We start from the raw sequence: 22500 nt of genomic DNA, 5'->3' as shown, positions 1-22500 counted from the left end.
TCCACACCACACAATAGCAGTCCATTTGCATTTAGCCCCTGTAATTGGTGGCAATAATAGCAGACACATTTACAAAGTGTTGTCATCCATAAACTGATTATGCTAATCGCCACATGAATTCTAAAAGGCAGCTTTTAAGCTGGGGATATATTGTTTATACACCCTTTCCATGGACTTCTATTACACACACCACACCAGTACAGGGTGGTGTTGATGTAAAACACACAATAATTACCTGGGTGATGGGGGCTCTGATGGTGGTTCCTGGGGTGAATACTAACCATTTTTCTATCACTGAGGTAGTGTAGGTCAGGGGTCTCCACTCCCCAACAGAGAGCTACCATGTCACTGCTGCTCCTTCCCCCCCTAACCAGGGATGATCCCTCCTCTATCTCCCCCACTAACCAGGAATTATCCCTCCTCTATCTCCCCCCTAACCAGGGATGATCCCTCCTCTATCTCCCCCACTAACCAGGGATGATCCCTCCTCTATCTCCCCCCTAACCAGGGATGATCCCTCCTCTATCTCCCCCACTAACCAGGGATGATCCCTCCTCTATCTCCTCCCCCTAACCAGGGATGATCCCTCCTCTGTCTCCCCCACTAACCAGGGATGATCCCTCCTCTATCTCCCCCCTAACCAGGGATGATCCCTCCTCTATCTCCCCCACTAACCAGGGATGATCCCTCCTCTATCTCCCCCCTAACCAGGGATGATCCTCCTCTATCTCCCCCCCTAACCGGATGATCCCTCCTCTATCTCCCCCACCAGGGATGATCCCTCCTCTATCTCCCCCACTAACCAGGGATGATCCCTCCTCTATCTCCCCCTAACCAGGGATGATCCCTCCTCCTCCCCCACTAACCAGGGATGATCCCTCCTCTATCTCCCCCACTAACCAGGGATGATCCCTCCTCTATCTCCCCCCCTAACCAGGGATGATCCCTCCTCTATCTCCCCCCACTAACCAGGGATGATCCCTCCTCTATCTCCCCCTAACCAGGGATGATCCCTCCTCTATCTCCCCCACTAACCAGGGATGATCCCTCCTCTATCTCCCCCACTAACCAGGGATGATCCCTCCTCTATCTCCTACCAGCTCTCACAGTCTCACGTCAGAATTAGAAGTTAATCCATGTTTCTCAAATGTCAAATTTCGAAGTTGTTCCAAACATCAAATTGCAAAGTGTTTAAGGTTAATTTTAGGCATTAACTCTGATTGTTTAAGGTTAGGGTTAAGTTCAGGCATTAACTCCAAAATCTTAAGGTTAGGCATTAACTATGAAATGGTTAAGGTAAGGGTAAGGTTTGGGATAGGCTTAAAACAAAAATATCAAAATCAACGAACTTGCAACCATTGGAATCAGAGGCAGATGCTTACGTCCATCCGCCATCCACGTCAATAACACCCTAGAAAAACTACTTGAAGGAACAGCGCTCACAGTTGCCCGTAGTGGCTGGTTTCCACGTCATCTCCCAACGTCCTCAGACATGGATGGATGTCAAATACTGACTTGTATAACGGATAACCTGTCTGCTATCTCCCCCTCTAACCAGGGATGCTCCCACCTCCATCACCCTCTATCTCATTCTGCTAACCAGGGATGCTCCCACCTCCATCACCCTCTATCTCATTCTGCTAACCAGGGATGATCCCACCTCCATCGCCCTCTTCCTCTCTCTCCCCCCTCCTCCTCTTTCTCTCTCCTTCCATCTCTCCCCCTCCCCCTCTCCCCCTCCCTACCTCCCTCTCTCCCCCTCCCTCCCTCCCTCCCTCCCTCTCCTTCATGTATATTCAGCAGCGGTCTGGGGGGTCTGGCCAGCCCAGCTGTATGTGTCTGGGTCAGTACCTCCTAGAGGCTGAAGGCCCTGTTCTGACACTGTTTTCCCACAAGCCCCAATAATGAATACCCTGCTTTTAACATTGATTAGATGCGCTCCATAGCTTCATTCATGTAATGGAGGGCACATATCAGAGTAGTGGTGGATTTTATATTATTATTCTGAGGGTCATTATATTCTTTGTGTATACGTGGCAGAAGAAAGGCGGCCAGCCAGAGGACCCCATGCAGAGTGGGACGCAGGCCCTATGTAAAACAGACATGCATCGGTGGAGACAATCTCCACATTTAAAGATATATTCTGGAAGATGGGCTTCTGGTGGCTTGTAATGCCTGTTCTCTAGTCACAAATGGATGATGGAAAGCAGACCCTCATCTCTCTCTTTCATGGATTTAGTAATGTAAGGCTTCAGGCTGATTGATTGGTTAGTCAATACTGATCAAAGAATTGTCTAAATAAATGGCAGGCTCTCCCGCTCTCTCTCTCTCTCTCTCTCTCTCTCTCTCTCTCTCTCTCTCTCTCTCTCTCTCTCTCTCTCTCTCTCTCTCTCTCTCTCTCTCTCTCTCTCTCTCTCTCTCTCTCTCTCTCTCTCTCTCTCTCTCTCTCTCTCTCTCTCTCTCTCTCTCTCTCTCTGTCTCTCTCTCTGTCTCTCTCTCTGTCTCTCTCTCTGTCTCTCTCTCTGTCTCTCTCTCTCTCGCTCTCTCTCTCTCTCTCTCTCTCTCTCTCTCTCTCTCTCTCTCTCTCTCTCTCTCTCTCTCTCTCTCTCTCTCTCTCTCTCTCTCTCTCTCTCTCTCTCTCTCTCTCTCTCTCTCTCTCTATCTCTCTCTCTCTCTCCTTTTCCTTTCCATCTCTCTTTGTTTATTTTTGTTTATGGCACCATTCTATATGGTGGTATTTCCCTATTCTGGGTTTATGCAGTATAAAGCAGACAGCCTCAGAATGGTGACAGTGATGTGTGTCTTCAACCAGCCCAGACATCAAGCAAATCTTTTGAGGTCTGGTTGCTGTGGCGATGGAGCAGAGGCATGTGTCTGCACGGTGCGCTGCAGAAGGAACACAGGAGCGATTGCCACCACTCTGTTCCTGTCTTTGGTGTGGCTGGGAGAGATGGAGGTGTTTGAAGACAGGGATAAGGATGGTGTCACCATCGTCTTGACAACGGCAGTCTCTTCCTTCTCCAAGAGCATCTGTTTGATGAGGAGGGATACGGCAGAGACACACCTGGCTAATTATATATATTTTTTTTTTAAACAGCGATCATCTCAATTCAATGATGTGCTGTTTGTAGCAAGATGTTCTTATAGCATGGTGTGATTTATTTTAATGTTTTTTTTTTTTTTTTGCATGTCTACACATCCCAACATGCCACCATACATACTAAAACATACCAGCATATATATGATCTGGACGATATGGTAAATATAGGGATGTGCCTCTGTTTGCAGATGTGTTGTGATGGATTAAGCTTTGGTTGCCAAGTTATTTCACGCTCATCTGTTTGTGATTAGCCCCCTGTGGTGAATATGTTAACCCTGAGTGACTGGGGGACCAGGGCTGTTCAACTACCCTTCCCACGTGTCCCCCTGCACCTCCCTGTGCTCCCCAGCAGGGGGCAGGCTGACAGACAGATAGACAGTATCCAGGGCTGTGGCACTGAGGTAGTAGGGGTTATCTATCTATCTATCTATCTATCTCTATCTCTATCGCTATCTCTATCTCTATCTCTATCTCTATCTCTATGTCTATCTCTATCTCTATCTCTATCTATCTCTCTATCTATCTGTCCATCTCACTGAGCTAGTTAGTAAGCTGATAACACAGCCAAATCTAATTGGGTTTTACAGCATCCTCAGTCCCACCATACACATTCATTACCCATGGGATTCATGGTCTGGTTGAGTCTGTACCACTCACTCACACCAGTTTCACATCACAGTGTGTGTTGCCAACTCTCTACCATTCCCACTGATCTTTGTGAGACCCCAGTGTGGGCTCTGTGATTGTGGCTGGGGAAAAAGAGCAGTTCAGGGGTGTGTCTTTGAGGCTGTGGTGGTGCTAAATGTCTCTGTGTTACAGAGGTCCCCTCCATTTAATGTCTCCCCCCCCACCCCCTCTCTCTCTGGGGCTGGTACACAGGGTTTGAAATGTCATGACATCACTCTGACCCTCACCTGACCTGGAAGTAATCAGACTATGAGAATATGTTTCTGCCCTTTAGTTCCTTTGATTCTAGGGATTGTATTTTAGTGCAAGATGCTGGGATTCTACCAGATCCACACTCAAATGTATTGCATAGAAGCCTAGTATGAATATAAGTTAATTGCAAGCATTTTTGTTTCATTACAATAAGGTTCATATGACATGAATTAAACCTGGATGTTATCTGCAGGACCTCTGTCATCCGCTGTCATCAGCAGGACCTCTGTCATCCGCTGTCATCAGCAGGACCTCTGTCATCCGCTGTCATCAGCAGGACCTCTCTCATCCGCTGATGATTGCACCATCTCTAGCCTTTGGCATTATAGACTTGCATGCTTGATGCTTCAACACACAGACATACATGGCTATAAACCCCAGCCATCTACACTAGCTAATGAATAGAGGAGGGAATGGAGGAAAAGTCCAGCCTAACAGTCTAGAGTACTAAAGGATTCCCATTATAGATCAGTGTGTGATTACAGGACAGAGACTGGCTTTAATGTGCTCTATAGATGAGATAGCTGAGATAGCCTGCAGTGGTGGAACATTTAAATCTCTCTCTCCCTCTCTTTCTCTCTATTCAATTTAAGGGCTTTATTGGCATGGGAAACATATCTTTACATTGCCAAAGCATGTGAAATAGATAATAAACAAAAGTGAAATAAACATTAAAAAATCAAATCTCTTTCTCTCTCTCTCTCTCTCTCTGCTCATCAGATACTGAGCTCTCATGAACATCATTTAGAGACCACAGGAACTAGAGACCTCATCCCTCTCTTCCTCTATCTGTGTCTAAATCTCTCTCTCTCTCTCTCTCTCTCTCTCTCTCTCTCTCTCTCTCTCTCTCTCTCTCTCTCTCTCTCTCTCTCTCTCTCTCTCTCTCTCTCTCCACTGTGGGTGGATGTCTAGCCAGAGCTCATTGAATGATCTGTTCATTGACAATCCATATTGATTGTGTTCCTCAGTGTCTTGTGGTCATTGTTCTGTACAGATGCTGGCTTAGCAGATCATTATGGTTGACGATACGGAATCTGAAAATAGAACTGAACAGAAAACACAGATCACACATTGGGAGTAGAAGCGTCATGCAGAGAGTTGTGTCTTAAAGCCTGCTGTATCTGTGCCCTAGAGAGCTGTGGGATTCTGGGAGCTCTGTGTTGTGTCTCACATCCTGCTGTATCTGTGCCCTAGAGAGCTGTGGGATTCTGGGAGCTCTGTGTTGTGTGTTCAGCCCCAGCTTCAGCCTGTTATTTACATTTACATTTACGTCATTTAGCAGACGCTCTTATCCAGAGCGACTTACAAATAGGTGCATTCACCTTATAGCCAGTGGGATAACCACTCTACAATGAATTATTATTATTTATTTTTTTGGGGGTGGAGTAAAGGGGGGTGGGAGTAGAAGGATTACTTTATCCTATCCCAGGTATTCCTTAAAGAGGTGGGGTTTCAAATGTCTCCGGAAGGTGGTGAGTGACTTCGCTGTCCTGGCGTCGTGAGGGAGCTTGTTCCACCATTGGGGTACCAGAGCAGCGAACAGTTTTGAATGGGTTATCATGTCCTTGCTATGTAGGTCATCTATGCCCTGGAACCATGTCTCATCCTTTCCTCTCCACTCCACTCGTCTCCTCTCCTCTCCTCTCATCTCCGCAGTGGAGTCAATAATGTTGACAGAACTCCAAATAGCATGGATTAGAACTCGCCTCATAAACGTTGTTCCTCTCTCCCTAAATGATTAACCTGACAGAGAAAGACTGGTCCAACACATAGAAAATATAAATATAATAATAATATAATATGCCATTTAGCAGACACTTTTATCCAAAGTGACTTACAGTCATGCGTGCATACGTTTTTGTGTATGGGTGGTCCCGGGGATCGAACCCACTACCTTGGCGTTACAAGCGCCATGCTCTACCAGCTGAGGTACAGAGGACCACATAGAGGCAGAGACTATAGGAAGAAGAGCCTCAGCATCAATACAGTCAACACACTACCAGCACTGTTTAATCTCATTTTATGATGTTACTGCCAGAGAAAATCACGGAGAGAGAGGGAACAAGAGAGAGGGAGAGAGAGAGAGGGAGAGAGAGAGAGAGAGAGAGAGAGAGAGACAGGGAGAGAGGGAGAGAGAGGGAGAGAGAGAGGGAGAGAAAGAGAAAGAGAAAGAGAAAGAGAGGGAGGGAGGGAGGGAGAGGGAGAGAGAGGGGAGGGAGGGAGGGAGGGAGGGAGGGAGGAGAGAGAGAGAGAGAGAGAGAGAGAGAGAGAGAGAGAGAGAGAGAGAGGTGGTTTAGACACAGCGTTCTGTTCTGATCCTGAGAACGGCAGTCAGTGGTGTGTTTCAGATTGTTTGCCATTTGCATGATAATATGAGCAGGTAGCTACGTGATACTCAACACACACCTTGACATACACACACAGGGAACACCAGGGTTATATAGAGTCAGATCTCCGGGGGGCCAGATTAGCTGGTTGGATGTCCCAGGGTTTACAGCGTGTCTTGGAATGGGATTCGGACTGGTTAAATATTCCCGCTCCACAGACAGACAGGTTTTATCAACCTGGCCAACCATCATGCTGTGTCTGAACAGGTACCTACAGTACATCTCCTACAGTACATCTCCAGCTGATTATGGCTGGGACAAACACAATTACCCAGGCCTCCCTGTAATGCCATTAACAGGAAATGGTGACGTGGATTGTGAAATGGAAGTGAGCGCTGGAAATGGTGACGTGGAACCTGTCTGGTTTAGTTGAAGGGTCTATGATTCATCCAAGACTAAAGAGGGAAAAAGGTTTTATAAACCGTTCACATGCTCCGCTAGGAAATATAATGACAAACAGGCCTTTGTGTGAAAACCTGAGCAGGTATTAAAAGTCATTATGATTGTATGCAATTCTGTGTACATGCATATCAAATGGGCTGCACATAGAGAGCTTGCGTGTGTGTGTGAGTGATTAGGTGTGTGAGTGATTAGGTGTGTGAGTGATTAGGTGTGCCTTATGTAGAAGTGATTTGCTGAACAGGGCTGCTACATATTTATCCTTAGTATTTAGATGCTGTGTGTAGCATCCACACACACACTTGGATACACACACACCACACACAGTACATACATTCTCTAGTTTTGCAATAAACATAGATGCATACAGAGACAGGCAACGCTACAGAATTACACTCTCTTTCTCTCTCTCTCTCTCTCTCTCTCTCTCTCTCTCTCTCTCTCTCTCTCTCTCTTCTCTCTCTCTCTCTCTCTCTCTCTCTCTCTCTCTCTCTCTTTCTCTCTCTCTCTCTCTCTCTCTCTCTCTCTCTCTCTCTCTCTCTCTCTCTCTCTCTCTCTCTCTCTCTCTCTCTCTCTCTCTCTCTTTCTCTCTCTCTCTCTCTCTCACACACACAGACACTGAGCCATGATGTAAGAGAAACAAATGATTATTTCCGTGGGCGAGGCTGCTGTAAAGGTCATCTCCGTATTCAGTTTAATTTTCGCTCTTCCTCAACAGTTAATATCTATAAAACGCTCAATAAATCTATTTTAATGTCTCTGCATCTGGGCTCTGTGATTTAACACCCTGCATGCTCTGCTATCCTCTGCCCTGCTCTGATCACTGACGGACTGAGCCCTCACAGAATTTTGCTCAGCCCTCCTCCCAAGGCACTGAAAGCAGGCTACTCCAGACCCTCAACCACTGACTTCAGGTCAGAATCTAATAGTGGACCTGGTTTGGGACCTGTAAAGACCACACTGACTCCAGGTCAGAATCTAATAGTGGACCTGTAAGGACCGCACTGACTTCAGGTCAGAATCTAACAGTGGACCTGGACTGGGACCTGTAAAGAACCTATTAAGGTTCTGATCTGGAGTCATTGTTAGGGAATGTGTCACCTGTGATGTGAAATGTGTTATAAAAGGTCTGTGGTAGTGTGGCTGGTGCTTCCTTCCACTAGGCTGTATGTGGGTATTGATTGAAGGGAAGATGATCTGAGGGGGCAACAATTAGTAGGATGGAGGAGAGATGAAGGAGAGATGGAGGAGAGATGGAGGAGAGATGAAGGAGAGATGGAGGAGAGATGAAGGAGAGATGGAGGAGTGATGGAGGAGAGATGAAGGAGTGATGGAGGAGTGATGGAGGAGAGATGAAGGAGAGATGGAGGAGAGATGGAGGAGAGATGAAGGAGAGATGGAGGAGAGATGGAGGAGAGATGAAGGAGTGATGGAGGAGTAATGGAGGAGAGATGGTAGAGCACGGCGCTTGTAACGCCAAGGTAGTGGGTTCGATCCCCGGGACCACCCATACACAAAAAATTATGCACGCATGACTGTAAGTCGCTTTGGATAAAAGTGTCTGCTAAATGGCATATTAAGATGAAGGAGAGATGGAGGAGAGATGGAGGAGTGTTGAAAAGGAGCAGGAACAGGGAGGGAAGGACTGTAATGAACACCTCTCTAATCATCATGCCTCATACACACATACAGCCCCTGGCTGCCATGCAGCATAGTTTACACACAAAACCCATCAAAAACACAACACACAAGGAAACCAAGGCAGAAATGACTGTAAGCATGTCTACAACAACAGAATGTAATATTCAACATTACAAGACCTGGGTGTTGTTTGTCTGTGTGTGTGTCCACATGCAGTAGCCATGTTGTAGGGCTGGGTCTACATCTGAACCAGTGCACACATGACTGCACAGTGCTGATGGGTGGGGCTCACAGCACGATGGGTGGGGCTCACAGCACGGTGGGTGGGGCTCACAGCACGGTGGGTGGGGCTCCCAGCACGGTGGGTGGGGCTCACAGCACGGTGGGTGGGGCTCACAGCACGGTGGGTGGGGCTCACAGCACAGAGGTTGGGGCTCACAGCAGGGTGGGAGGGGCTCACAGCACGGTGGGTGGGGCTCACAGCACTCTACAGAGAAAAACATCCTCTAACACAGACACACAAACACAGTGGCTGTGGTAAATATACAGTCAGTTTATTAGGTACACCCATCTAGTACCGGGTCGGACCCCCCTTTGCCTCCAGAACAGCCTGAATTATTCGGGGCATGGAGATAGTGGGCAGGGATAGTGATAGACGCAGAGATAGTGGGCAGGGATAGTGATAGATAGACACAGAGATAGTGGGCAGGGATAGTGATAGATAGACACAGAGATAGTGGGCAGGGATAGTGATAGATAGACACAGAGATAGTGGGCAGGGATAGTGATAGATAGACACAGAGATAGTGGGCAGGGATAGTGATAGATAGATACAGAGATAGTGGGCAGGGATAGTGATAGATAGACACAGAGATAGTGGCAGGGATAGTGATAGATAGACACATATATAGTGGGCAGGGATAGTGATAGATAGACACAGAGATAGTGGGCAGGGATAGTGATAGATAGACACAGAGATAGTGGGCAGGGATAGTGATAGATAGACACAGAGATAGTGGGCAGGGATAGTGATAGATATACACAGAGATAGTGGGCAGGGATAGTGATATACACAGAGATAGTGGGCAGGGATAGTGATAGACACAGTGATAGTGGGCAGGGATAGTGATAGACACAGAGATAGTGGGCAGGGATAGTGATAGACACAGAGAGAGTGGGCAGGGATAGTGATAGACATAGAGATAGTGGACAGGGATAGTGATAGACACAGAGATAGTGGGCAGGGATAGTTATAGATAGACACAGAGATAGTGGGCAGGGATAGTGATAGATTGACACAGAGATAGTGGGCAGGGATAGTGATAGATATACACAGAGATAGTGGGCAGGGATAGTGATAGACACAGAGATAGTGGGCAGGGATAGTGATAGACATAGAGATAGTGGGCAGGAATAGTGATAGACATAGAGATAGTGGGCAGGGATAGTGATAGACACAGAGATAGTGGGCAGAGATAGGGATAGACACAGTGATAGTGGGCAGGGCTAGTGATAGACACAGAGATAGTGGGCAGGGCTAGTGATAGACACAGAGATAGTGGGCAGGGATAGTGATAGATAGACACAGAGATAGTGGGCAGGGATAGTGATAGATAGACACAGAGATAGTGGGCAGGGATATTGATAGATAGACACAGAGATAGTGGGCAGGGATAGTGATAGACACAGAGATAGTGGGCCGGGATAGTGATAGACACAGAGATAGTGGGCAAGGATAGTGATAGATAAACACAGAGATAGTGGGCAAGGATAGTGATAGATAAACACAGAGATAGTAGGCAGGGATAGTGATACATAGACACAGTGATAGTGGGCAGGGATAGTGATAGACACAGTGATAGTGGGCAGGGATAGTGATAGACACAGAGATAGTGGGCAGGGATAGTGATAGACACAGAGATAGTGGGCCGGGATAGTGATAGACACAGAGATAGTGGGCAGGGATAGTGATAGACACAGAGATAGTGGCAGGGATAGTGATAGTTGGCAGGGATAGTGTAGACACAGAGATAGTGGGCAGGGATAGTGATAGATAGACACAGAGATAGTGGGCAGGGATAGTGATAGATAGACACCGAGATAGTGGGCAGGGATAGTGATAGATAGACACAGAGATAGTGGGCAGGGATAGTGATATATAGACACAGAGATGAGGGAGGGAAGCAGGTGGACATCTCCCTCCCTCCCTCCCTCCCTCCCCCATTCCTCCCTTCTCCCCCATTCCCTCCCTCCCCCATTCCTCCCCCATACCCCCCCCATCCCTCCTTCCCTCCCCTCCCTCCCTCCCTCCCTCTGTATTCTGCAGTGCAGTGTGTTGTGTAGCTCAGTGTACAGGGCTCATAGATAAAAGCGCTCATCTTCAGCAGAGTGATTAGTGAAAAGGGGGCTGCCGCCGAGGTGTGACACCTATTAAAAGCTCCCAACGCCTCTCAGCCTGCCGTTACTGCCAATGCTATTACTGAAATACAGGCCCGGCCCATAAAACAGACAGGGAAGGAACTGACGCAAATAGGAAGGCGCTAAGGAAAATAGAAGGACGCTATTAAAGACTATATAAAGATTCACATTGAGTCGATTCTGCAGAACCGCTCTGCGAGAGGGGATGGGGGTTGTTTTCACAGGAGATGAGTGTAAGAGTGACACGCTAGGAGCGAGAGCTATTTAACAGTCGAAAAGTGTCTGTGTGTGTGCATGTGCAGGTATACAGTATGTGTGTGGGGCTCTCAGGGAATCCATCCCTGCTCTGTGAATCTGGACACACTGCAGCAGTCAGTCAGCCAGGCAGTCAGGCAGTCAGTCAGCCACAGCATCCTGGGGATTATTTTTCCCTTTTAAGGTCACCTCCTCAATGTCATTTGCCCAGAGCACAGCACAAATAGATTGGGTCTAGGAAACTGACACGATGGAAAACCTCCAACACACACACAACACATACACACACACACACAACACACACCTGCCCTGAATGACGGGTCGCCACTGCACACAACACACACAACACACACACATTCAGTCTAAGACTGCATAACTTTCTCCAGACTGTCCCTGCATTACTGAGATTCTAGGGCTACTAGTCTAGCAGAGTAAGGTACCTGTGTGTTGTTTCTAACAGTAGCAGGTCATTCTCAAACCCAGCTGGAGCTGTGTCACCTGGCATCACTTCTACCTGAGGGGCTACAGGAGAACACTGTGGGGGCAGTTAACTATAGCAGGATGTGTGAGAGTGATAGTGTGATGAGGTGGTGTTGAAGGAGTCAGGCGCAGGAGGGTAAATCACAGAATAACAGGCTTTAATCCGCAAAATACAGGTTTACGCAGAACTGCGTCAAACACACTCCAGGGCACAAAACAGGTGCACTGGAAAATACAAGGCACACAGGAAAAATACTCCCGTCGAACAAACTACACGAGCTCCACCGAGCTTCACTAACCTTCACAATAAATAATCACCCACAAGGACAAGGGGGCAGAGGGAACACTTATACACAGACTAATTAGGGGATTAGAACCAGGTGTGTGTGATAACGAGACAAGACAATTGTGATGATGATTGGGGCGGCAGTGGTTAGTACTCCGGTGACGACGAACGCCGAAGCCTGCCCGAACAAGGAGGGGAGGCAGCCTCGGCCGAAGTCGTGACAGATAGAGGGATGGAGAGTGATGAGATGTGCGCTGCACGACAGAGGTGTAAAAACAGAATGGGGTGAGGAGAGGTGACATGAGGAGAGTCAAAAAATTGTGGGTATATTTGAATGCTTCCCCTGAAAAAGAAATAGAACTCCAGCAGTAAATATATCTGAAATCGCTCTCTTCCTTCCCAGTACTTGGCCTCCTGGCTGTTTGGATGGCAGCATTAGAGCACAGTCTAGTAGGTTGGTAAGGGTAACCCATACCAGAGTTAATGAGAGGCCTATGTGTCAGGCAGCACTGATCCAAAGTGACATGGCTGCCTATATCCCCTTAACCATGACCAGGAGGATCCAGACCTACATTTACATCCTGTCTGAAAAACACAGAGCAGTAATGCAGTAATGCTGCCCGTGGCCAACGGGTTTCCAAGACTGTCCCAGGGGTGTGTCTAGATGTGGTCTCTGCTCTGAGACAGACTGATCTGAGTGCTGTGTGGTAGTATTCTGATGGAAGGAAGGAAGGAATGAGTCTCCTGAGGAATGGAAAGCAGGGGAGAAAACGTTTTCCCATATTACTTGCTATCTCTTAGGGTGAGGAGATTACCCATGAGGCAATGCACCTCCCGATATGCCCAGACTATATGCTGTTGTGATGTTTAAATAACAACTGAACCCTTGCAAAAAAGAACCATATAATATGTGTGGGTTTGAAAAATTATATATATATATATATATATATATATATAGTGTATAATTATACACAGTACTGTATGAGTCATTATGCCCAACAGACATCACAGCTTCCTCCAATGCACATTCTCAGAACTCCTTTATGTGGCATTTCTAGGAAATATGTTATTTTCCATCGACTGCTCAGGTTGAGCCACTCCAACAACCCGTTGCAAAAAATAAAAACGCATTCTGAGTCAGACAGTGATTTTAATGGTCCTGAGCAGCTCAAATGATGAGCTGTTTTATCTGGATGGGAATCAATGTTGCCACTGTGTCTGGTGGACTCAATAAAGCAGGCTTTTCCAGATGCTCATGGAGTAGTATTTCCAGTTTACCAAGAGTTTTTACTCAAGGCATAATGTTTACCTCTCAACATGTCTTAATATCAACCAACAGCTGGCCCTGTCATGTCACGTCCTTCCTCCTCAGACAGCATACCCCCAAATCCTCTCTTCTCCTTTCCTCTCCTCTCCTCTCCTCTCCCCCTCCCTCTCCCTCTCCCAGTCCTACCAGGCAAATTCACCTACTCAGTCAGTCAGTCAGTCAGTCAGTCAGTCAGTCAGTCAGTATACTTGGATGTGTCTCGGTCTGTCTGTGTGTTGGAATTGGCAGGAAATCAATCCGGACCATGTCTCCTCTGCATCTTTCCCCCTCCTTCCTTCCGGCTCTAAAGTGTCCATTCAGTGCTGAGCTGAAGGTGAGCAACAGCACAACCCCATCCCTTATCAAGCCAGGCAGAAAGGGCCATGGGCACATTGTTCCTCTGTCTCAGCCAGCTCCAGTTACAGCACGCTCTGCACATCTGGCAGCCGCCACACAAACACTACAAACAGCCAGGCAGAAGAGGCAGATGCAACAACACAGTGAAAACTGGAGTGGCCACCAAAAAGATACATTTTGGGGGAAATAAATGCATCTTTAATTGTAGCGCTTGTTAATTACAGAGCGCTGTGAAGAGAGAAAAATTGTAGCGGCGCATCGCTATTTATTATGCAAATGTATTCCGTTTTAGTCACAATTAAGTGATTAGAAAGCTGACGTTCTCTTTCTCTCTCTCTTTCTCTCTTTCTCTTTTCTTTTCAGCATATTACTGTAATGAAGCCATTACTTCTCCAAGTGAATTTTAATGAGTTTTTAACTAAGGTTTTAATGAGCTACACATTACCATAAAGCATGGATTAGCCTAAATTGAATTTGGGGAGTGTGTGTTGGGAGGTGGAGGGGATACGAGGGGAGCGGTTCATTAAATAGTTAATTATATTGTTTCTCCATCACACTGTATTCCATGGTATAGGCGTCCAGTAGAATCCCGTGGCCGGTGCTTTCTGTCTTCTGCCATTACGGTGCTGGCCAGGGGGGGCCTCGTTAGGCCAAATGACGACTGCTGGGTGAAAAACGGGCTTTGAAGGAGGGCTGTGTGTTAATGAGTGTTTGTTTAGGCCCTGTGTACAGAGGCAGGGACACCCTCACAGCGCGGGGCAGAGTGTGATGGAATAGGCCCTGTGTACAGAGGCAGGGACACCCTCACAGCGCGGGGCAGAGTGTGATGGAATAGGCCCTGTGTACAGAGGCAGGGACACCCTCACAGCGCGGGGCAGAGTGTGATGGAATAGGCCCTGTGTACAGAGGCAGGGACACCCTCACAGCGCGGGGCAGAGTGTGATGGAATAGGCCCTGTGTACAGAGGCAGGGACACCCTCACAGCGCGTGGCAGATGGAATGTGCTGTCTCTCCCTCCTCCACTAGTTAATTGACACTCTCTGTCTCCTCTCTCTCTGATGTTTGACCTTCCACAATGTTCCTCCTCTCCTCATCTCCTGTTGCGTCTTCCTCCTCCACCTCTACCCACCTCCTCCTCCTGTACCCTTCTCCTCCTGTATCCTCCTCCTCCATCTCCTCCTCCTCCTCCTCCTGTACCCTCCTCCATCTCCTCCTCCTCCTGTACCTCCTCCTCCTCTACCCTCCTCCATCTCCTCCTCCTCCTGTACCTCCTCCTCCTCTACCCTCCTCCATCTCCTCCTCCTCCTCCTGTACCCTCCTCCATGTCCTCCTCCTCCTCCTGTACCCTCCTCCTCCTCCTCCTCTACCCTCCTACTCCTCTACCCTCCTCCTCCTCCTCCTCTACCCTCCTACTCCTCTACCCTCCTCCTCCTCCTGTACCCTCCTTCATCTCCTCCTCCTCCTCTACCCTCCTCCTCCTCCTCCTCTACCCTCCTACTCCTCTACCCTCCTCCTCCTCTACCCTCCCTCTCGTTACTCCACCTTTCACCACACTTGCTTTTCTCTCTCTGTGCATCCCTGTCTAAAACCCCATTAAAAGATGTACAGATCATTGTCATATCACAACCTGTTTTCCCACAGCGCCATATCACACCACTCCATATGATTATGACTCCATATCTCCATATTTCCTGGGTCTTATCTGGTGGGCTGACACCCTGGCTGGTAAACTGGAGATAGGAGGAGTGGTGGAGGACATGGTGTGATGAGCAGCATAATGACTCCATCTGTAGGGGTAGACCGTAGAGACAGGTAGAGGGGGAATGGAGAGAGAGAGGAAGAGAGAAAAGGAAAGGGAGGAGAGGGAGAGAGAAGAGGAAAGAGGGGGAAGGATAGATGGAGAGAGAGGAAAGAGGGGGGAAGATAGATGGAGAGAGAGAAAAGAGATGGTAGAGAGATGTTGAGCTCTCTGAGCTGATGAAGTGAGGCCTTCCCTCACTCAGTCCTCCAAGGAGACACAGCCTCGGGCAGACAGCCAGCCAGCCAACCAGACAGGCAGAGAGACAACCGGACAGACAGGCAGCCAGACAGACAGGCAGCCAGCCAGATAGACAGACAGGCGGCCGGCCATATTTATGCAGCTGTTTATCTGTGCTGACCTCTGACCCCATAAAGGGATATGCGGGGGGGTAAGTGTAAACCTGCCCCCTCCCTCCCTGCTGAGGTGGTCATTTCTGCATCTGGATGGGGGGCCGAGGTTACCACTTGCCAGTGGGGGGCCCAATGAGTTGTCTGGGGTTACACAGAGATCTGCCACTGAGACAAATGGAGGCCCTTGCTCTACACCATGCACCCAGCACTACATTATACTGCAGGCCTTCAGCGTCTACAGCCAGAAATACAAAAACACCAATTGACTCCACAGATAGCTCTTGTCTAAAGACATATAGTGGCATTGTAATAGCACTCTGATTGGATAGAACATAAAAAAAGCACTTCTTCCCAAGCACTGAATGAAATGCTGCTGTCATAGCTCGGAGCTAGCTGCTAAAATACACTCCTGGAACAGTATGTGTGGTTTTTTTCCGACCAGTGTGTGAATAGGAGGCGTTAGTGATAGTGGTGGGGCTGGATGGTGGTGGTGTAGAGTGGAGTGGCTCCAGGCCTGAACAGCAGTGCTGTATTCCCTGTGTGTTTTCTCAGCCCTGACCTATCCGGAAATGTGTGCAGGGAGCGGGAGCCCTTCTGCTGCGTTTGATGGGAAATGTAATAACAAATAAATAAATTGATCGATTCACATGAGTTATTCAGATGGAGGCCCTGCGGCTTTAAGAGAGGCTGCGTACAGTTCAGTGTGTGTGTTTATGTTTGTGTGAGTGTTTGTGCGTTTTTGTGTGTGTCCGTTTGTCTGTGCGTGTGTATCTGTATGTGTGCATTGTGTTCATATGCCTCTATGTACAATAATGTCTTCACTATTATTCTACAATGTAGAGAACAGTCAAAATAAAGAAAAACCCTGGAATGAGTAGGTGTGTCCAAACCTTTGACTTGTACTGTATGTGTGTTTGTGTATGCCTGTATGTGCATGCCAGTGGAGGCTGCTGAGGGGAGGATGGCTCATAATAATGGCTGGAACGGAGCAAATGGAATGGCATCAAACACATGGTAACCATTACCACGAGCCCATCCTCCCCAATTAAGTAGCCACCAGCCTCCTGTGGTGCATGCCAGTCACATGGTTGTGTAGTCATATAAAACAGAAGGTAGGAAAACAAGGGTTTAGACACCAACCCATAGCCTTTTGACAGGCAGCGGGAGTGCACAGCCTTTGTGAAACAGCGTCGGACACAGTATGCTGGTTGGACGGCCCAGTCAAGAGACAAGAGACACACACACACACACACACACATACACACACACAGGTACAGACACACCCATACGCACACACACCCTAGCACTAGCACTCTACACACACGTACATTGTAATATTGTTGTATGGTGGTATTATACATTTTGTATTGTAGATATGTAGTGGTCTAATAATGATGTACTGTTTTATCTTTTATTTTGTATGTAATGTAAGTGCCTTAATGTGTTTGGACCCCTGGAAGAGTAGCTGCTGCCTTGGCAACAACTAATGGGGATCCTACCAAAATACAAAAGGCTCCCCACTCATCCTCCAGTGACTAATGTTCTGGCTCATAGGAGAGGGGGCACAGAATCTGCCTCTACACCCGTCTCTGTCTAGCTCTACTCAGCACTCTGTAGTGATGCTACAGTAGGTTGTAGTGTTGTTGAATGTTTGAGTCTTCTGTATGGGTGAGAGTGAGAACACAGAGGTACTAAAGCATTGGGCCAATAACTTAAATGTTGCTGGTTCGAATCCTTCAGCCGACTAGGTGAAAAATATGTTGTTGTGCCCTTGAGCATGGCACTTAACCCTAATTGCTCCTGCTTAAAATGTAGATGTATCTAATGTCTTCTGGCACAGGCCTCTAGTGTAAGACTCTGGCTGTTACAAAGTAGTGTGTGTCCTCTGTGTGTTTCTTTTGGCAAGGCCTCCCTCTTCCCCACTCCGCCGCTGTTCCACAGTCCAAAGCCTCTCTCTTCCCCACTCCGCCGCTGTTCCACAGTCCAAAGCCTCCCTCTTCCCCACTCCGCCGCTGTTCCACAGTCCAAAGCCTCTCTCTTCCCCACTCCGCCGCTGTTCCACAGTCCAAGGCCTCTCTCTTCCCCACTCCGCCGCTGTTCCACAGTCCAAAGCCTCCCTCTTCCCCACTCCGCCGCTGTTCCACAGTGCAAGGCCTCCCTCTTCCCCACTCCGCCGCTGTTCCACAGTCCAAAGCCTCCCTCTTCCCCACTCCACCGCTGTTCCACAGTCCAAAGCCTCCCTCTTCCCCACTCCGCCACTGTTCCACAGTCCAAGGCCTCTCTCTTCCCCGCTCCGCCGCTGTTCCACCGTGCAAGTTGCAACTTGACTCTTTCCCCTTTAAGTTTGAAAGTTGACGCAGTGCCAGGTGCAGAGCTGCCATTTTACTGTGCTTTACCCCCATCTGCTGCTACCCTCCACCCCAACCCTCTCCTGGGGTAGTTGGAGAAATAAATAAATATGTCTGCCGGATTCATATTGTTCTGATATGGGTTTGTATAGCCTGCAGCCTGACTGACAGATGTAGCCTTTGCAGACAGAAGGGTATGCATTTATAAATATGCTATATTAATCCCCAGTAAACACACTGGCAGGAATGTGGGCCTGCTACCTCCATGGGAGGTGAGGTGATTTTGGAGGGGGAAGAGCTGGGGTTTTCAGGGGGATAGAAATGCAATTACGTCTGACGTCTGCCCGGCAATATGGGCCTCAGTGCCTGCAAGCCCCGGAGTTAGAGCAGGAGTTCAGATCCTGTACATACACAGATCCTATCACCCTCTCAATTATACATACCACACACACACACAGCAAACACACACAAAAACCACACACTTTCACAAACTGCACATACATACAAGAAATGGACTGCTAAACAGTAGGCTAGTGAAGGCAGATAATCATCATGTAAGCGGAAATCATAGAAAGATGCTCTAGACGTTCTTATTATTTGGTACAGATTGTATCCAATCAGGATTGAAGATCAGGATTTGAAATGTGTAAGTTATGTTTGATTGTGGGTGTGTTTTCCCCTGCCCGTCTCTTGTACATGCATCTGTTCAAAGCAGTGTGTTGGTATTACAGAACCCAGAACCAACACACTGACCATAATCCTCTCACCCGAATACACTTTATCGGTGTGTTGGCTTGTAGCTGTTGGGAGCTGCCACAACAAGTGTGTCTGTTTGCAGGGGTGTGTTTGTTTGTTTGTATATGGGGAGGGGCTTGGTAGCTTCTGCAATACTGTAGAAAATGTGTACAAGCACACACATAATATAACATATACGTTGTCCAGTGGATATTTTTTCAATTTCTTTAAATGTAACTGATCTGGACAGAAAACCCATGGCCGCCACCTTCAATAAAAGGAACACAAACACAAATACCAGAACAACAGGCATTAGCCACAGTGGCCAGTCTATCCCGGTGGTATGATTTCAGACAGCAGGTCTCTGTTTGTGATGGAAACAGAGGAACCAGGCAGGCTGAGGCTCCAGTCGCCACCCTGTCTGTCTGTCTGTCTGTCTGTCCAGGGGGTCCATCTCTCTGGGGCTAGCTAATTACTGCAGCTCTTCAGTGCAGAGTGCTGCATCCTAGCTGGACCAACAATGGGAGGGACCCTCACCCTAGCCACTGCTCTGTATCTCTCTGCCAATCCCTCTCTCTCTCGCTCACTCCATCGAGAGAGAAGCAGCTCTCTTTGTGTACTCTCTCCTCCCAGTTTGAGAGGGTTTCATTTGAATTCGTGTCACACAAAAGTTCCCCTATGTACCCCCTTTCCATCCCCTGGAAAATGGAGTTGAAAGCTTTTTCTCTTCCTCCCTCCATCCCACCATCCCTTCCTAAATAAATAAATAAACACACAATGGTGTAGTGGGCCGAGGAGAGGAGAGGAGAGGAGAGGAGAGGAGAGGAGAGGAGAGGAGAGGAGAGGAGAGGAGAGGAGAGGAGAGGAGAGGAGAGGAGAGGAGAGGAGAGGAGAGGAGAGGAGAGGAGAGAGCAGTGCAGTGCAGTGCACCGGGACCTATTATAATCCAACCCCTTCTCCCTGTGTGTGTGTACAGGCGTGCGCCATGGGGGATTTGCACAATAGCCTGTGTTGCTGCCCTTAATTTAATTTAATTTAATTTAATTTAATTTAATTTAATTTAATTTAATTTAGTTTAATTTACTTTAATTTAATTTAATTTAATTTAGTTTAATTTAGTTATTCTTTCAGCCATCACACGTGTCCCCAGATACACGGCTGGAGTCACAGCCCGCCATGACGCAATTCCTCATTTGGAATTCAGTGGATTTGGTTTGGGTTAAGCGGGAAAATGTCCGCTTGAGCGCACCCAGCATGTTCTAGAATGATCCCCAATTTGTGATTTAAACAACGAGCCTGAGCTTTTAAGGTAATCTACTCTCTGTGAAGCAGCTCTTTATGTCTGTTCAGCGGTTTCTATAAGGCAATTTGTTAACATATAAGACATTGATACAGGTATAGTCTCTAGTAACTGATGGCGGTTAAGGTGTATTGTAAAGTGTTAACATATGCAGCCATTGCCTGGTTGTTGATAATGAGCAGACCTGTTCTGTGTGTATGACAGAACACTAGACAGGCTAAGATGGGATCTGTATGATGAAATGTCTACCTGAGGGGGATTAGATAGCGGGGAACATTGTTTGCCAGACCACCCACAGACAGTGTGTGTGTGTGTGTGTGTGTGTGTGTGTGTGGTCTGTACTATACCCACAGTACTGAGCAGTGCTGCACTCCTGTGAACTCTGTGATGTGAGTGACACCATGCTTCAGGGCATTCTGTGTGTGCTTGTACTGCTGCCTCCGCTGGGACATCCATTAACTCCAATTAGCTGCTACATGTGCTATACCAGTCAAATCTCACATCTCACTCTAACACACAGCAGCATCATCTCACCATGCACACACCACACACACTCACACACAGACATTGCAATTCATTGTGCAAAGTGTTCACAGAGACACCTAGCTAAGTATTTGTTCAGATAGTGTTTCGTCATTGCAGAGCCTTCCCCCCAGGCTCACCCTCCCTCTCTCTCTCGTCTCTCTCTTTGTCCTCAGTGCTGCGTGATGACTTCCGACAGAACCCTACAGACGTGGTGGTGGCAGCGGGGGAGCCGGCCATCCTGGAGTGTATCCCCCCTAGAGGTCACCCTGAACCCACCATCTACTGGAAGAAGGACAAAGTACGCATCGAAGACAAGGAGGACAGGATCACCGTAAGTACTACTACTAACTAACCACATGCTACTAACTAACCACATGCTACTAACTAACCACATGCTACTATCTAACCACATGCTACTAACTAACCACATGCTACTAACTAACCACATGCTACTATCTAACCACATGCTACTAACTAACCACATGCTACTATCTAACCACATGCTACTAACTAACCACTTAATACTAATTAACCACATGCTACTATCTAACCACATGCTACTATCTAACCACATGCTACTAACTAACCACATAATTTTAACGAACCACATGCTACTATCTAACCGAATGCTACTAACTAACCACATAATACTAACTAACCACATAATACTAACTAACCACATGCTACTAACTAACCACATACAGTGGGGAAAAAATGTATTTAGTCAGCCACCAATTGTGCAAGCTCTCCCACTTAAAAAGATGAGAGAGGCCTGTAATTTTCATCATAGGTACACGTCAACTATGACAGACAAAATGAGAAAAAAAAATCCAGAAAATCACATTGTAGGATTTTTAATGAATTTATTTGCAAATTATGGTGGAAAATAAGTATTTGGTCAATAACAAAAGTTTCTCAATACTTTGTTATATACCCTTTGTTGGCAATGACACAGGTCAAACGTTTTCTGTAAGTCTTCACAAGGTTTTCACACACTGTTGCTGGTATTCTGGCCCATTCCTCCATGCAGATCTCCTCTAGAGCAGTGATGTTTTGGGGCTGTCGCTGGGCAACACGGACTTTCAACTCCCTCCAAAGATTTTCTATGGGGTTGAAATCTGGAGACTGGCTACCCACTCCAGGACCTTGAAATGCTTCTTACGAAGCCACTCCTTCGTTGCCCAGGCGGTGTGTTTGGGATCATTGTCATGCTGAAAGACCCAGCCACGTTTCGTCTTCAATGCCCTTGCTGATGGAAGGAGGTTTTCACTCAAAATCTCACGATACATGGCCCCATTCATTCTTTCCTTTACACGGATCAGTCGTCCTGGTCCCTTTGCAGAAAAACAGCCCCAAAGCATGATGTTTCCACCCCCATGCTTCACAGTAGGTATGGTGTTCTTTGGATGCAACTCAGCATTCTTTGTCCTCCAAACACGACGAGTTGAGTTTTTACTAAAAAGTTATATTTTGGTTTCATCTGACCATATGACATTCTCCCAATCCTCTTCTGGATCATCCAAATGCACTCTAGCAAAATTCAGACGGGCCTGGACATGTACTGGCTTAAGCAGGGGGACACGTCTGGCAGGGCAGGATTTGGGTCCCTGGCGGCGTAGTGTGTTACTGATGGTAGGCTTTGTTACTTTGGTCCCAGCTCTCTGCAGGTCATTCACTAGGTCCCCCCGTGTGGTTCTGGGATTTTTGCTCACCGTTCTTGTGATCATTTTGACCCCACGGAGTGAGATCTTGCGTGGAGCCCCAGATCGAGGGAGATTATCAGTGGTCTTGTATGTCTTCCATTTCCTAATAATTGCTCCCACAGTTGATTTCTTCAAACCAAGCTGTTTACCTATTGCAGATTCAGTCTTCC

General features: G+C 47.5%; 1 protein-coding gene across 1 annotated transcript in view; it reads left to right on the top strand.

Moving 5' to 3' along the window:
• Nucleotides 1–22500, top strand: part of LOC121567787 (roundabout homolog 2-like) — a 308519-nt gene that overhangs the window by 196673 nt on the left and 89346 nt on the right. Inside the window, 1 exon segment of the mRNA XM_041878069.2 lies at nucleotides 20801–20958. Within this exon segment, the coding sequence (XP_041734003.2) occupies nucleotides 20801–20958 (158 nt within the window).

The sequence above is a fragment of the Coregonus clupeaformis genome, chromosome 6 (assembly GCF_020615455.1).
Source record: "Coregonus clupeaformis isolate EN_2021a chromosome 6, ASM2061545v1, whole genome shotgun sequence".
Lineage (NCBI taxonomy): Eukaryota > Metazoa > Chordata > Actinopteri > Salmoniformes > Salmonidae > Coregonus > Coregonus clupeaformis.
Note: the sequence above shows the minus strand (reverse complement) of the source record. Positions and strands in the feature narration are given on the sequence as shown.